This window comes from Lampetra fluviatilis, chromosome 32, assembly GCF_964198595.1.
Source record: "Lampetra fluviatilis chromosome 32, kcLamFluv1.1, whole genome shotgun sequence".
NCBI classification, from domain to species: Eukaryota; Metazoa; Chordata; class Hyperoartia; order Petromyzontiformes; family Petromyzontidae; genus Lampetra; species Lampetra fluviatilis.
The window spans coordinates 4,416,100-4,431,862 of record NC_136306.1 but is presented as its reverse complement, the minus strand read 5'-3'; the positions used below and the strand labels follow the sequence as shown (position 1 = coordinate 4,431,862).

The 15,763-nt window shown below is 53.9% G+C and overlaps 1 protein-coding gene across 1 annotated transcript; it reads right to left on the bottom strand.

Annotated features, from left to right (window-relative positions):
- Positions 1 to 3,707: 3,707 nt before the first annotated feature.
- On the bottom strand, positions 3,708 to 15,024 carry LOC144943655 (uncharacterized). Its single transcript, XM_078871334.1, has 3 exons — positions 14,910 to 15,024; positions 7,843 to 8,598; positions 3,708 to 7,376 (listed from the first exon to the last, which is right to left on the bottom strand). Exons 2-3 carry the CDS (start codon positions 8,357 to 8,359, stop codon positions 5,425 to 5,427), a joined length of 2,469 nt encoding a protein of 822 aa, XP_078727460.1. The 5' UTR covers positions 8,360 to 8,598; positions 14,910 to 15,024; the 3' UTR covers positions 3,708 to 5,424.
- Positions 15,025 to 15,763: the final 739 nt, after the last annotated feature.

Below are 15,763 nucleotides of genomic sequence, written 5' to 3'. Positions count from 1 at the left end.
TCGAAACCGGTTCAATTGTTTTAAACTGTAACACGAAACTTTTGTTTTTTTATATTTTTTTTACCACCGAGTTATTTTTTCAGAAGCGGCCTTGCCCAAAAAAAATTATAGATCAGCGTATTATGTGGAAATGTACGGCTCTGGCTCCAGCAGACACGCAGACTCCAAATATACAGCAGCAGGCGTCGGGGTTGGAATCGAACCCACGAACTCTTGTGTACCAGGCGAGGTAGTTAACATCTCCTAGCCACCTTAATGATGAGAGAGAGAGACGCAGACTGCAAATATGCAGCAGCAGCAGGCGTCGGGATTGGGTTCAAACCCACGTCCTCCTGTGTACCAGGCGAGGTAGTTAACATCTCTGTATGTTTACGCGCGTACTGCGAAATTAACCATTATCATCTCCACCGGCCGTGGTCTATCTCCTGCTGGATGAACGCGGCATGATCATCACCAAAAGAGGAAAGTAACAAATACAATGATTACCCAGTCAAATGAGCATTGAAGCGGTGCGCTCATCTCCGACTTACAGACAGTGATGGAAATTCCACGTGCCCATGGCGGGAGGCGAGTCTAACACAAAGTGTTACTAATTTTATAGACCCCGGAGGGATGATGGGCAGACGGGCTTAGTCAACTGCCAACCAAGACTTTAACTCCATCATCAGCCCAGATTAATGAGTATTCAGTAACCCGAAGATTCCTGCAGCGTGCAGCTCATGGTGATGATGCCAGGTCTGAGGTTACATAAAATACCTTCTATGCATTGTGGCTATGATCCATCTACTGCTGCTGGATGAATGAGTCGTCATCATCAACACATTCACCAACCCGCACCGACCGGCCTTGTGAAATATGGTCACGCAACCCCACACGACAGACACGTAGAGAGGCATTCATCCAGCAGTAGAGAGACAAAGCGCTCTAATAAAGTGGTGATGCCTGGCCCATACTGTGTAGGTCTCGGCGCCACCGAAAAAAAAACTGACTGCTAATGATTGTTGGTAACAATACCAATCCCATACCTGGCCCGTATCTAGCCCACATCGAACGCATACATAACCCATATCTAGCTCGTACCTGTCCCATACTAAGATCATATACCTGGCCCATATCGAGGCCATACTGAACGCATACGTGGCTCATATCTAGATCATATTCCTAGTTTATACCTAATAAACATACCTGGCCCATATCCAGGCTATATATCTAGACTATACGTGGCCCATACTGGTCCATATCTAGCCCATATATCTAAGCCATACCTAACCCATTACTGGTTCATACCTAACCCATATCTATGCCATATACCTAAGCCTTACCTAGTCCACACATAACCCATAACTGGCTCATACCAGGCCAATATATAGGGGCTCTAGGCAATGCTTGGCCCGTACCTGGCCCGTATCTGACCCATACCGGAAATTTCCATGGCTGCGTGTCCATCTCTGCCGCCGCTGCTGCTGCTGCTTCTGCTGTATCCATGGTGCTCCGTAGGGTTGTCCGCACATCGATCCCTTCCGCTCCCCTCTGCATTGGTTCATGATGACGCCGAGACCAAAGCCTCAGTGCAAGGAAGGGATGGGTTCGACTCCCACTGCACAGTCGCCACTGCCGATCCGTGACTTCATTTAAATATGAAATCAATACATTCCAGCCATTTAAAATCCACCAATTGATTAAGCCCCCCCGCCCTCTTCCCTTTGTCATGTTGACGATCACAAGGTGGGGGAGGGTATGTTTGACCAAATTAAGCATTTTGATTTAAAGCTTTCGTGACTGCAGGGATTCATATTCTTGGATATTTCGGTAAAGTCACGTGAATTTACCGAAAGATCCAAGAATACAAATTAACCATACTTCTCCACGCTGGTTAGCTCGGGTTGATGGATGGGAAGGACAGGACCGGTTTTCATATCACCCACCACCGATGTCACAGCCGTGGCTCGGAATCAAACTCGGGTTGCCGGGTTAATTTCTCAGCGCTCTAACCACTGCGCCTCCACTCCGCCCGATAGACCACGTGGTCCAGCGAAAGGGCGTTGGCCGCTTGTGTTGCAGAGGTTCGAATCCAGGGGCCACCCTAGTTATTACTGCGGATGCAACCACCATGATATCTGTGGGGCAAAAATAATTCTTCATAACCTAATCGTATTCCTCCGGTATAAATACGTAGTCTGATTCCGTTAATAGCACGCGCCGTCTGTTTCACACTGATACGTTGTAGAGCCTGTGACGTCTTTCGCACGAGTAGGCCCATAGCCTGTCAACCCATACGACGGTTTACCCCGTATTCTTGTGCAGGGAAATTGAGCTTTCAGGTCCATACGGCGTATAGCCGTTTCAGTACGGGCAAAACAAAATGTGTCTTATTTGTTTGCGTTTCTCCCTTGTGATAGGACGTTGTAGAATGAACGTTGAGATGTATATGGGGCACGGGGTGATCAATAAGGTCTGCATTGGTCTGTAATAAGGTAGGGCACTGATAAGGGGCCGTCCATAAATGACGTCACGCGATTTTGGACGATTTTTGACCCTCCCCCCTCGTCACACGGCGTCACAAAAAGTCAGACCCCCCTCAAATATGACGTCACAAAGCTCTGCCCCTCCCCAAAATGAAACATGCTTCAAATCGCTTTAAACTATTGGCATTGTAGTGCGTATTTAATGTGGCGCTGCACTCTGATGTTGTAGGAGAAAACATTTATTTAAAAGTCTATTTAATTAAGTAGAACTTGTTGTCTATATTTATTTAAAGTTGCGCATTTTGATGTGACGTCACATTTCTCAAACCCCCCCCGCTCGTCACACATCGTCACAAATGTCTGACCCCCCCCCCCGCCTAGGTGCGTGACGTCATTTATGGACGGCCCCAAAGCAATCATAACCGTATCGGTGCTGCATGTATTATTTTCAACAAATCAATCTAAGCCTGTCAAACCCGCACTGACCAGCGTGGTGAAGTATGGTCAAACGATCCACTCCCTCCCCGGTGATCGACACCGCGTGGGTCGTGATGCCTTCATCCGACGGTGAATTAACAACGGGAATAAATACCGTATTCTCCAGATAATATATATACCTCGATGGTCATACATACCGTATATCCTCCTCTTAGACCCCGTAGTTAAAACAACGTTGGATAGGGTGAGTCTTATCCACCGGTGTGTGTGTCTGTGTGCGTGTGTAGCGGTTAGTACGCTGCGCTACAAACCCAGAGTTCGATTCCCGCTCACGGCCAACACCAGCAACGATTATCTTGCACCGGGTCCCTGGGGCCCCTCCCCACTAGGTCGACTCGGCCTCAAATGAGTACCCGGTGCGGTGTGTGGTAAACATTGCCACTGGGGGAGACAAAGGCGGCCGGGCGTGCTTCTGGCCACCCAACCCCCCTCGTGTGCTGTGCCGGCCTTCATATGTGCTGCTTGCTAACAGCACTTGCCCCAACAGTCTGTTAAAGCCTATAGGAAGATCTTTGTATTTTTACGTATGTATGATAGACCAAAGCAGTATAACTTTATTGGTGCCGGGCACACAGGTTTGTATTGAAGGTGCCTCGTACTTCCCCTTCTTCGTCCGGAGAATACGGTCATTACCTGGATGCGCGCGCGTGGAACAACGACAAGGTTTGATGGTGATGATGGGGAGCAGCAGAGGACACCGTGGCCAGACACGAAATATGAAACCTCACTTAAAAGGTTGCGTTTATTCATTTATTTGTGTATAAACCACCCCTCCCCCCCCCCAGAGAGAAAGATATAAGAAAACATAATTCCATTTGCTACTTCAACTTGGTCATTAATGCCATTTTAATCGATTAAGAGCCAAAACTCGCGAATTTAGCACCGAGGTAACAAGACATAAAGACCCTGTGTCAATCAATTAAGGCAGCGAGTTAGTCAATACAGCCACACACATTATACAGCATACAGTACACGATTCCTTTGGAATTCTCACGAGAAACACTTGCAAGTCTCTATGAAACGCATCTAATGCCTACATTCAAGTGAGCATTGCTAAAAAAAAAACTAGACTTAAAACGGGCGTAAGGGGCAATATTCAATTATAAGAGGCAATTAGCATTAGCATTAATTAGCCTACGATGAGTTCACGTGACAAAATGCCATACTTTGTTAGAGTTCACATCAACAGTGCCAATGTAGTATCATCGTCACCACCACCACCATCATTAGTATCATCATCATTACTATCACCACGATTACTATAATCATCATCAGCATTACGATCATTACCATCATTGCTACCATTATCACGATTACTATAATCATTATCACCACTAATATCATCACCACCACTGTTATCATCATCATCATCATCGCCAGCACAACCACATCACCACCACCTACACCGCCCCAGTAAACGTGGAACTTTAGGCCTAAACCAGACGCCAATGTTGGCACCAACTCCGGCCGCAACGTTGCCATGTTTACTGGGACTTGTACCATCACCACCACCACCACCATCTGTTCGCAGCAGCGTGGCAGGAATAGAGGGGTTGACTGGGGGCGTGTGTGTGACTGGCGTAATGAATTAGGCCACTCATTCATCACCACGTGAGGCTCCTTTCGGGGCTGGCTGCACGAGTTGCACGCAACCTGCACGAGTCGAAATGTTGAACTGGGCCAGGTGCTCGTTCCGATTTATAGCAGGGGTGGCAACCGAAGACATAGGTAAGTTACCGAAATCAATTACGTTTTTATGTCTATTGTGAGTTCACGGTCAAGCCACGGTCAGATGTAGGGTTAGCAGGTCGGGGTTTAAATGGTTACTGCTTGGGGTTAGAGATTGGAGGTCACAGTTTTTTCAGATTACAGGTTCGGGTTTATAGAGGTCTTAGGAGAACACAGCAACAACAATAATAACATGACCATGTGACACGTGTCTCACGCGAGTTTCTGAGTTGTCGAGGAGCCTAAACCCAGATGACTTATTGAACCGAAAACTAAACTCGGCTTACTCACAAGCTAGATTTAAGGGCACGTTTAAACCCGACTTACCATTCAAACGCGCGTCTAAACCCATTTCATTTATTCTTACAAAACGACGCGAAACCCAACTTAAATTGCTTAAGATCCCAACGTGAGGCAAACATTTGAGTTTATTGAGCCAAGACGGTTTAAAACCGAGTGTTTAACCCCACCTCGTTGAAAAATAAAAGATAAACCAGGGTAGTGACCCAAACATTGTACCTATTGATACGACCAGAACCTTATCACTTCCTGATATTCGATTGAATCATTGATTGACAATTGAGTTATTGATTGATTGACAACATACTAATTTATTTATTGGTGTTGCGAGGACCTGTTTGGCCATAACCTCTGACCCTGTCATCACAAGCAGCGTCGAGTCTCCTCCCCCTCCTCGCTGACCCCGACGCTTGACCCGACCTCTGACCTCTCCCTAAATGAGGCATCCGCGCTTACTACCACCAGCACTACGAGCGCCGTAACCACCACCGTAACCGCCATCGCAACCGTCATCATCGTCGTCGTCGTCGTCATCGTAGTCGATGGGCACGCTCAGCGGGGGGTACACGGCATTGAAGGGCCCTGCCAGCGCACCCTGCACCAGCTTCCTCTGCAGCCGGTGTCGCGCGTAGCGAGCCACCAGCAGCACAAAGCCCAGCAGGCCGAGGGCGGCCAGCACGGCATACACGAGGCTCAGGCGGGTGGCCGCGCCGGCCCGGTGGCGCAGGGCCCGCACCGGCGGCTCCGGCGGGCCCCGGCGGTCCCCCTCCTCGGCGGCGGCGGCGGCGGTGGTGGTGAGGTTGACGCAGCGGGAGGAGGTGGCAGTCGTCGCGCACACGGTGTAGGTGGTGCCGGGCTGCAGCTCCGCCACGCGGTGCTCGGTGACGCCCGGTGCCACCGCAGCGGAGTGCGCACCGCCACGGGGGCCCTCGGCACTGTGCCACCAGCGCAGCTCGCTCACACTGCCGCTCAGCTTGCCGCTCACCCCGCTGCTCAGCTTACTGCTCACCCTCCAAGCGACCAGCGCCGAGAAGGAATCAACCTCGACCACAGCGAGGGTCGGCGCCTCCTCTTCCTCTATCTCCTGCTTTACGGAAGAGGCGGCGGTCGCGGGTGACGAGATGGTGGAAGGCGACGAGGTGGATGACGAGGTTGATGGGGAGATGGATGGCGATGATGACGTGGAGGCGGAGGACACGTGCCCACGGGAGGCGTCGCCACTATCGCCACCCACGCGGAGGGTGACGCTGCGCGTGTCGGCGCCCTCCGAGTTGAACGCCACGCACGTGTACACCCCCGCGTCGCTCTCGCGCACCTCGGCGATGCTCAGCGTCCCGTCGGCCTCCAGCCAGAACTTGTCGGCCAGCGTGTCGGTGGTCACCTTGTCCCCGGCGGGCGACACCCAGTAGATGGTGGGCTCGGGGTCTCCCAGCGCCCTGCAGTAGAGCGTGACCAGGGACCCCGGCCGCGCCGACGTACGCGCCGGCAGCGCGCCGCGCGCGATCAGCGGCAGGCACGCCTCCTGGGGCTCCGCGCCGTCGGCCCGGCGCCTCGCCGCCGCTGCCAGCATCGCCTCGGCGGCTGGCCGGCCCCTGGCCTCGGGAGGCTCCGCGCACACCGCCAGCTCGGGCCGCGCCACCTCGAGGCCGCGCCAGGCCGTAGCGCCGAGCCACCATCGGTTGACGCAGTCGCAGCGCAGCGGGTTGGAGTGGAGGGACAGGCGGCGCAGCGCCGGCAGGGCGCGGGCCACGGCGCCATGCAGGCCGCCGAGGTCCCCGTTGTCGAGCAGCAGGGTGGCGAGCCGGGGCGCGTCGCGGAACGCGTAGCGGTGCACGAAGGAGAGGCGCGGGTTGTGCGAGAGGTCGAGCGACGCGAGGCTGGGCAGCGACTCGAACGCGTCGCTGTCCACCGCCGCCAGCCGGGGCATGTCCCGCACGGAGAGCTCCTCCACGCGGGACAGGTTGCGGAAGTCGCCCTCCTGCAGCGCCACGATCGGGTTGCGGTCCAGCCTCAGCAGCCTGAGACCCGGCAGCCGGCGCAGGGCCGCGGCAGGCACCTTGGCCAGCAGGTTCCCCTCCAGCGACAGGTCCTCCAGATGCTCCAGCCCGTCGAGCGCAGCCTCCTGGAGCCGCGACACGCGCCACTCGCTCAGGTCCAGGCTGCGCAGCTGGCGCAGCCGCGAGAACGTGCCGTCCGTCACGCTCGCCACCGGGTTGCCGCCCAGCGCCAGCACCCGCAGCCCGGGCAGAGCGTCGAACCAGGCGGCGTCCACCGAGCGGAGCACGTTGTGGTCGAGGAAGAGTGTGCGAAGGCTGCCCAGGCCCGCGAAGGCCGAGCCCGACACGCTCCCAATGCGGTTGTAGCCCAAGTACAGAGACTCCAAGCCTGGGGAGAGAGAGAGCGACAGAGAGAGAGCGAGAGAGGGAGAGAGAGCAAGCCAGCGAATCAGCATGCGAGAAGACAGAGAGAGAGGAAAACAACGTTACCCGCGTGGCCACACGTGGGCGCTTGTAAAAGGATGTATTTCTTAAACACAATTGCTGAATACAGCCCAAATTATCATCGTCAATACCGCCATCAGCAATCAGCACTATTATTAAAGTTGAAATTAAAGTTCGCACATTTGTTGAAGTGACCAAGGGGAGGAAGAATTGTCAAACGCAGGGCCTCCCGCACTCCAGTCCTCGCGGTCCACCACCGGAACGTTTTTCCCATTTTACCAGTTTTAACTTTGATGTCACGCGAAACGTTGTGCCCGTGTGCACACCACGGGAAGGGCAGCAGAGGCAAGGGTATCGTGAATGGGGAGTTGTGTTGGTCACGACGGCAATGGGACCGCGCCGTCCCTCACCTCCCAGCGACTCGAAGCACCCCGAGCGCAGCGCCGCGATGTCGTTGCGCACCAGGCGGAGGTCGCGGATGCCCCACGGCCCAGGGCCTCCTCCCAGGCGGAGGCCGCACGCGTCGGCCACCGCGCCTCGGGACAGGTCCAGCATGGCCACCTCCTCGTAGCCGCGCATCGCGACGTCGCCCGGCGGCAGCTCCACCACGGCGTGGTCGGTGAGGAGCAGGGCCTGCGCGCCGCCCGGCAGGCGCAGCGGCAGCGCCGTGAGGTTGACCCCCCGGCAGTCGACGGCACGGCTCCGGTTGACCCCGAGGAGGGAGCACGAGCAGAGAGCGGGACAGTCGTCGCGCTCGTCGTGGCTCGGCCACGTGGAACCGATCTCGTCCGCCTCCTTCTCCGCCTCCTCTGTCTCCTCGACGTCCTCCGCCGCTCGTTCGTCACCCGGCGGAGAGGCGGCGACCAGGGCGGCCCCGAGGGCGACCGCCAGGGTCAAGGCGGCGAGCCAGCGCACGGTGGCGGGCATGGTGCCGGCGATGGCACGGGATGCAGAGGCGGGCGGGTCACGTGGAGATGGCTACCTGATGATTTATTGATGAGGCTAATGTTGATGATGATGCTACCTTGATGAAGGCAGAGATGTGAGTGATGGTGTTGATTTGTGGGAATTATTGCGGAGATGTTTTTCAAGGTGGGGATGTGAGTGTTGGAGGTGGAGATGTTTTTAAATTGGATGTGTGGTCGTGGCAAGGGTTGCAATGTCCCCTGCGAGATACAAACAGACACAGGTCCACCGTTTAGCCTCATCGGGGTTAGTGCTGTTAGCGAGCTCTTATTTAGGCCAACACGGCCTTTGTCTCCCCACAGCCGATGTAAACTCGGACGAGACCCAAGACCGGTCAACCAAGGCGAACGTCGCGGACCGGTGGTAACCTTTGGCTGGCCGCGTATCGAACTCTGGTCGCCCGGGTTCGCAGCGCGATACGCTAACCACTGCGCCACCGCTCGACCCCTTGAATTGTAAAATACCTCCCAGTCCCCCTCTGGAAATCCATTCTCTCTCCGTAGCTACGAAGATGTGCATGTTCCAACCCTACCCTCCCCCCACCCCCCTTCCCACACTACCCCCACCCCTCCCACCCCATTCACACGGCTCCTTGGGATGCAGTAGCCCCTCACCCCCTATGCAAAAATGCACGTGGCTTTGTTGCGCGGGCGATGGCAGCTGTGGCTGTGAAGGATTGTCTCTCAAGGGGTCATGGGTCACCGAGACTCAAGACGGCGGGGGCAGCCCGAGATGGGGCAAATCTCAACAATAGTGACCGCGCCTACACACACCCACACCATCACTCTACCATCATCGCCATCAACACATCATCACACACACACACATATCCATAATCACGTCATCACTATCACCATCCCGCTAAATCATCAAGACAAAGATCCCCTGCATAGCCTCTAACAGACTGTTTGGGCAAGTGCTGTTCGCGAGCACCTACAATGTGGCCAATGTCACACCCGGTCACCTTTGTCTCCCGAGTGGCGATAGTTACACACCGCACTAAGATCTCATTTGAGGCTGAGTCAACCTAGGGAAGGCCCAGGAACCAGTTCAGATAATCGTCACCGGTGTTGGCCGTGCGCGGGGTTCGTAGCACAGCGCGCTAACCGCTACTCTACCGCGCCCCGCCCAACCACCACCACCACCACGTACAGCAGCATGCCAATGTAGGACAACTACCATGAACCACCAACAATGCCGCCGCCACCACCACCACACGCGCGCAGACACAATGCAAGCCACATAAAGACCGCTTTGAGTCCCGGCTTCTCGGCGTCACGCCTTCTCAAAGGGAGAGTCACAACATCTCTGTGCTCACACGAGCGTGGCGCGTCGCTCGTCTTCGCTGGCGGTCCTGTGAGTCGGTGATGGCAATTACACATTCCTATGGCGGTGGGCTGGGGGGCGTTATTAATACGAATGTTGAGGGATTGTTCAAGTCACTGCCGAGATGAAGGCTCTCCCCACGCCGTGGTCGAATGTTTTACCATACTTCACCACACCGTGATAGTGGTGGTGGTGGTATTGACGATGATACTAATGATGGTGGTTAGTGATGGTAGCATTGACAATGTGGCGGTATTTATGATGACGATTGATAATGAAGGCGGTGGTAGGATGATGGTAGAGGAGTAATGATCATTATGATCGTGGTGATGGTGTTTATGATATGATGGTAATCGTGATGATGGTGTCATTATGATCCTTAGCCACAACTTTGCCCGTGCACAATGCGTCCATCCATGATGGACGCTCGGCGATCAGATGAAGATCAACAACTTCTGATCAATCGCGAGAACTAGTAAAGAGGGACAGGGAGATCACTCCGGAGGGGGGCGGGAGGGGGTTGGGTGTGGGGGAGGGGACATGTGGGGGGAGGGGGACACGAGGTGCCAGATCCCTCGCCACGAAGCGCGAATGTGCATTTCGATTTCTCAAATTCCACCCCCCACCTCCCACCGCCTTTGTCTCTCTCGCCTTCATCAGTAAATTCACACGCGACCGTGGTCGACTGGTAAACACAGAACACGGGGGGGAGGGGAGCAGGGGGGGGGGGGTCAGGGGGGGGATCAGGGGTGGGGGGTAGCCGGGTCTCCAGAAACTGCAAGAGAAGCGAAATCCAAGCCGAACTTCTCAACTCCCGATGTCCACGTGACTATAAATGGACGTCTGAATCAATCACCGGCCTTTCGGCTTTCCACACCAAACATTTGTCAAGCAGCATCAATCGTTAAGGCACGCGGACACGCGGAGCGGTTTCGACCTTCTGAGTCTCATCGGCCAGAGAGAGTCAGGCTGGTTAAACAAAAAAAAATGCGGCGAGGTTGCCAAATTTGTTTTTGCAAGAGAACTCCCACCGCAACTGTGGGCCCCTGTTCGCCCGTGTGGTGGCATCGAGTTCCACTCCACCTTTGCGGCGTTAAATAATTTACGTCTCAGGAACAACTAAACACGGCCCGGCAATTAACATAAGCGAGCAATTTGCAGTGCGAGCCGCGAGGACTCTTTGTGCGGCCCAAATGTGATCGCTGCCGTGTTTAAAGTCGAATTTTAAGATTGAAGGTTAAGAGCAAAGTCTTGTGAAATGTCCATGGCCCCGACTCCACGACTAACTCATATAGTGGCGAATATCATCGCCCCTACCACCACCACTCCCCAACTCTACCTTATATCACAACCATCACCACCATCAATAATACCATTGCCCCTACTACCACCACTCCCAACTATACCTTATATCACAACCATCACCACCATCACCAATACCATTGCCCCTACTACCACCACTCCCAACTTTACCTTATATCACAACCATCACCAACATCACCAATATCATCGCCCCTACCACCACCACTCCCCAACTCTACCTTATATCACAACCATCACCACCATCACCAATACCATTGCCCCTACCACCACCACTCCCCACTCTAACTTATATCACAACCATTATCACCAAATTTAGATTTAAACCTTTCGTGACTGCAGGGATTAATCTTCTTGGTTCTTTCGGTAAAGTCACGTAGAAGGGAAATAATAACATAATAAAAATAAAACATAGTAAAATAATTCTCACGACGTTTCGGCCACAACGCACCTGCTTGCGTTGTGGCCGACACGTCGTGAGAATTATTTTATTATGTTTTATTTTTATTATTTTATTGCTTCCCTTCTACGTGACTTTACCGAAAGAACCAAGAAGACATTATCACCACCATCACCAATACCATCGCCCCTACCACCACCACTCCCAACTCTAACTTATAACCAATAGAAGCCTCTCCTCCGCAATGAAGAGTCCGAACATCCCACGTGGCCAATCTCAGTGGTCTCCTGTTCCTGGATCTGCCAGATGGAGTTTGGCCAGGAGGCGTCATGAACGCCTTGGTGTGGTCCACCGTGGTGGAGGGGTAAACCAGCCGCTCGCACCCACTGATCTATCCACATCTATAACTTCTATCACAGCCATCACCTCAAACACCCCCATCAGCCTCTCACCCCCCCTCCCCTACCCCGCCCCCGCGTTCACGCCGCGGTGGAGGCGACAGCTGCTCGATGGATGAGGTCTGGGGACCCGCGGGCTTTGTGGCTCCCTCTCCCGCCCCATTCTCATGATAATCCACATGGGACGGGGGCTGGGGGGAGGGGGGCCTGGGGGGAGGGGGGCCTGGGGGGAGGGGACCCTGGGGGAGGGGGGACGCTGGGGGAGGGGGACCCGGGCAGACCCTGAGCTTTGTGAGCGCGTGAATAGCGCGATCTGCGGAGGGGTGTGCAGCGTGATGGGGTGTGAGATGGGGGGGGGGGTGCAGTGTGAGATGGGGGGGGGGTGCAGTGTGAGATGGGGGGGCAGTGTGAGATGGGGGGGCAGTGTGAGATGGGGGGGGGGCAGTGTGAGATGGGGGGGGGCAGTGTGAGATGGGGGGGGGGGGGCAGTGTGAGATGGGGGGGGTGAAATATTTCTGAGTGGTGTATGTGTGTAGAATTATGCTTCGTGTGTGTTGCCTCTGTGTATGAATGCGCTGCGCTACGAACCCCGCGACCCGAGTTCGATTCCCGCTCAGGGCCAACACCAGTGGCGATTGTCTGAACGGGTCATTGGCCTACCCTAGGTCGACTCAGCCTCAAATGAGTACCTGCTGAGATGTGAAAACATCCCCACGTGGGAGACAAAGGCGTCAGGCGGTGGTGTTGGCCACCCACCCCCTCGTGTGCCGTGCCGGCCTTCATAGGTGCTCGCTAACAGCACTTGCCCCTACAGTCTGTCAAGGCTAAATTGGGGATCTTTGTTTGTTTGTTTGTATATGCCTGAATGTGCATGTGGGTCAGTGCGTACTGTGTATGTGTATGAGCGCGTGGTGTATCTGTATCCATGTAAGTGAGCGCGTGGAGGAGGTGGTGGGGGCTACCCCTAAGTGGAGACAATGCGAAGGGGTCAGCCCCCCACGCTGCCCCCTTCGCCCCCCACCCTGCCCCCATCGCCCCCCACCCTGCCCCCCTCACTCCCTCTCCTCGAGTCCTTAACTCGAGCCCCTCCCCCACCCAGCAGGGGCCGTGTGCCCCATTGTCCTCGACTCTGTGTGCAGGAATGGGGCTTAACGGCACTGCCCTGGAGACTACGCTCCTCCAGAACCCCCTTGCATGAACCCCCTTACAGGGACCCCTTCGCATGAACCTCCTGACACGGGCACCATTAGTGACCCCTTGCATGGACCCCCTTGTATGAACCCCCTTACAGGGACCCCCTTTGCATGAACCCCCTTACAGGGACCCCTTTGCATGAACCCCCTTACAGGGACCCCCTTCGCATGAACCTCCTGACACGGGCACCATTAGTGACCCCTTGCATGGACCCCTTACAGGGACCCTCTTCGCATGTACCCCGATGAGAATCCACTTCAATTAACCCCCTTCAACGAACCTCCGTTACGCGAATCTCGTCAATGAACGCTGACTGCGAGAGCACCGTCGCATGCTTATCCCCTTTGAGTGCACGTCTCACTCGATATTTCCCGGAGCGCTGCTCGTAAGGGATTTATCGGCGTAAGGCACTGCCACGAGAGTGCACTCTGTCATCGGGGGTCGTCAATCAGAACAATGACAAGAAGAACCATTTTTGTTCGAATCCGATAAAACAACAAAACCCAATTCAACAAATTATTTGAATCTTTCGGTAAAGTCACGTAGATTGGTTCAAAGAAAATAACAAAAAATAACAAAAAAAACTACTTATTTTCTTTGAACCAAAGAATGTGAATTCCTGCAGTCACGAAAGCTTTAAGTCAAGATCCAACTCAACAATTCAAGAGCCGCAGTGCACTGTGGTGGTGACCGCGAGACGCCGGTTCCGTAATCAGCAACGGCACGAAGCGGTCCTCGAAGAGGCGCACGCCGCTGCCGGAGCCGCAGGTTGATGACCCCTGACCCCCCCCAACGCCGTCCACAGCGCTGTGTTATTGTACTCCTCGATAACGACCATCCTACGAGAACCAGCTTTGTACATTTTGAACGCGTGGGTGGACATTTACCTTGTTGTTAAGCGTGCATTGTTGTTGTTTTAGATTTTAAGCTTTCGTGACTGCAAGGATTCATACTCTTAGGTTTTTTCGGTAAAGTCACGTAGGTGAAAATTAATAAAATAATAATAAATGAAAAGAACTCAATTAAATCACGACGTTTCGGAGGCAACACAAGTCTCCGTCTTCAGGTGGGACCGTCACAGCTAGACTTGATGCAGTAAATTTAGCTGTGACGGTTCCACCTGAAGACGGAGACTTGTGTTGCCTCCGAAACGTCGTGATTTAATTGAGTTCTTTTCATTTTTTATCATTTTATTTCTATTATTTTTTTACCTACGTGACTTTACCGAAAAAACCTAAGAGTATTGTTGTTTTTGTTGTTGGTTAAATCAAGGCGAAATGGATGTCGCGTGGCCGTTTACACAATGACCCAACAGCGTTCCGGACTGTCCCAGCTGAACTTATACAACAAACCTGCATGGGCCCAATCCCCGTTAGGTACACGGACTCCCCTCTCGCAGGACACCAGCCTTGTGTGCACCCCGTTTGAATGAACCCCACTGCGTGTATAATAACACGTGTTAGTAAATGTTGAACGTTGGGCCAACGTTCAGTGCGCTAACCACTGAGCCATCTATCCCCTCCCTACATCCCCGATGTAATACTACACGTACAGTCCCTGTAGCAATCCACTGCTGGATGAGGGCCTCCCCACGCCCTGGGACTCGTTAGCGGGGGTGGGGGGGGTATGTGACCATATTTCCCGTTTGAATTTGAACAATCACAACAAAGCAACTGGTAAAAACTGTCCCCAACACAGCAACGTTTCATCATCAGCGATGTTAAACGTCTTGCACGAGCTCTACAGCCACCAGATTAACAACGCGCGAGCCCGAGTTGACGTCTATTCCTTCCCACTACAAGTGCCCACTCCACATTGTCGCGTCGAGGCCGAGTAAGTTTGAGCAGAACACGATGTCGCGCAGAGGTCTCACCTGTCTGCAGAGATGGGGAGCTGCTCCCTCGACTCTCTCTCTCCCCCGCTCTGTCGCCGTCTCGCTGACTTCGCCGGCTCTTGCACTCTCCCTCCCTCTCTCTCTTCCCCGTAAGCCTCCCACCCCCCAACCTCAATCGGTGGGGGGGGGAGGCGGTGGGTGAGCCCATCAGCCCCCACACGCCTCCCTCCCTCCCATCCCGTCTGCGAGACACGGCTCCGTGTTCGCGGATAGAATTGGGGGCTTTTGTGGTTTTCGTATCACGGGACAAAAAAAACCCGCCAGGCGGCCAGAAACAACCCGCACTATTGAAGTTGTAACAGGTAATAAGAGTCAACGCGTTTGTGGAGTAGAGAGAGAGGTAAATGTTGCACGAGCCTCGGGCAAGAGCGACAATGATGCGTTGGGGGGAATTCTATAGCACAAAGTCTGCAAAAGGTAACATGGGACATCGTTGACTTTGCGTTGTTGTGACTTGCGGTGTGGTGGTTGAACGCGGTGTGGGTGAGAATCAAGTCAAGTGTCTGGCAGACCCGAGTCCTCGCCGTGGATAGATTCATTGAGGGAACAGGGACCACGGTGGTAGCAGTAGCAGCTGTAGAAGAGCGATATGGGTTACAGCTAGGGTCAGGGTTAGTCGTTAGGCTTCGAGTTTTAGGAGTTCGGGTGAGAGTTTAAAATTGTTACATTTGTGTTATGGGTTACAGTTATAAGATTAAAGTCAAGAACTAAAGTTAGGTCTTGAGTAAAGGTTGGGGTGAGTGCTAACATAAGAGCTTGTGTTAGCATTATCGTTAGCGTTCGTGGTCAGCGTTCAAGTTTGGATACCCTTTAGTATTAGGATTCGGTGTGGG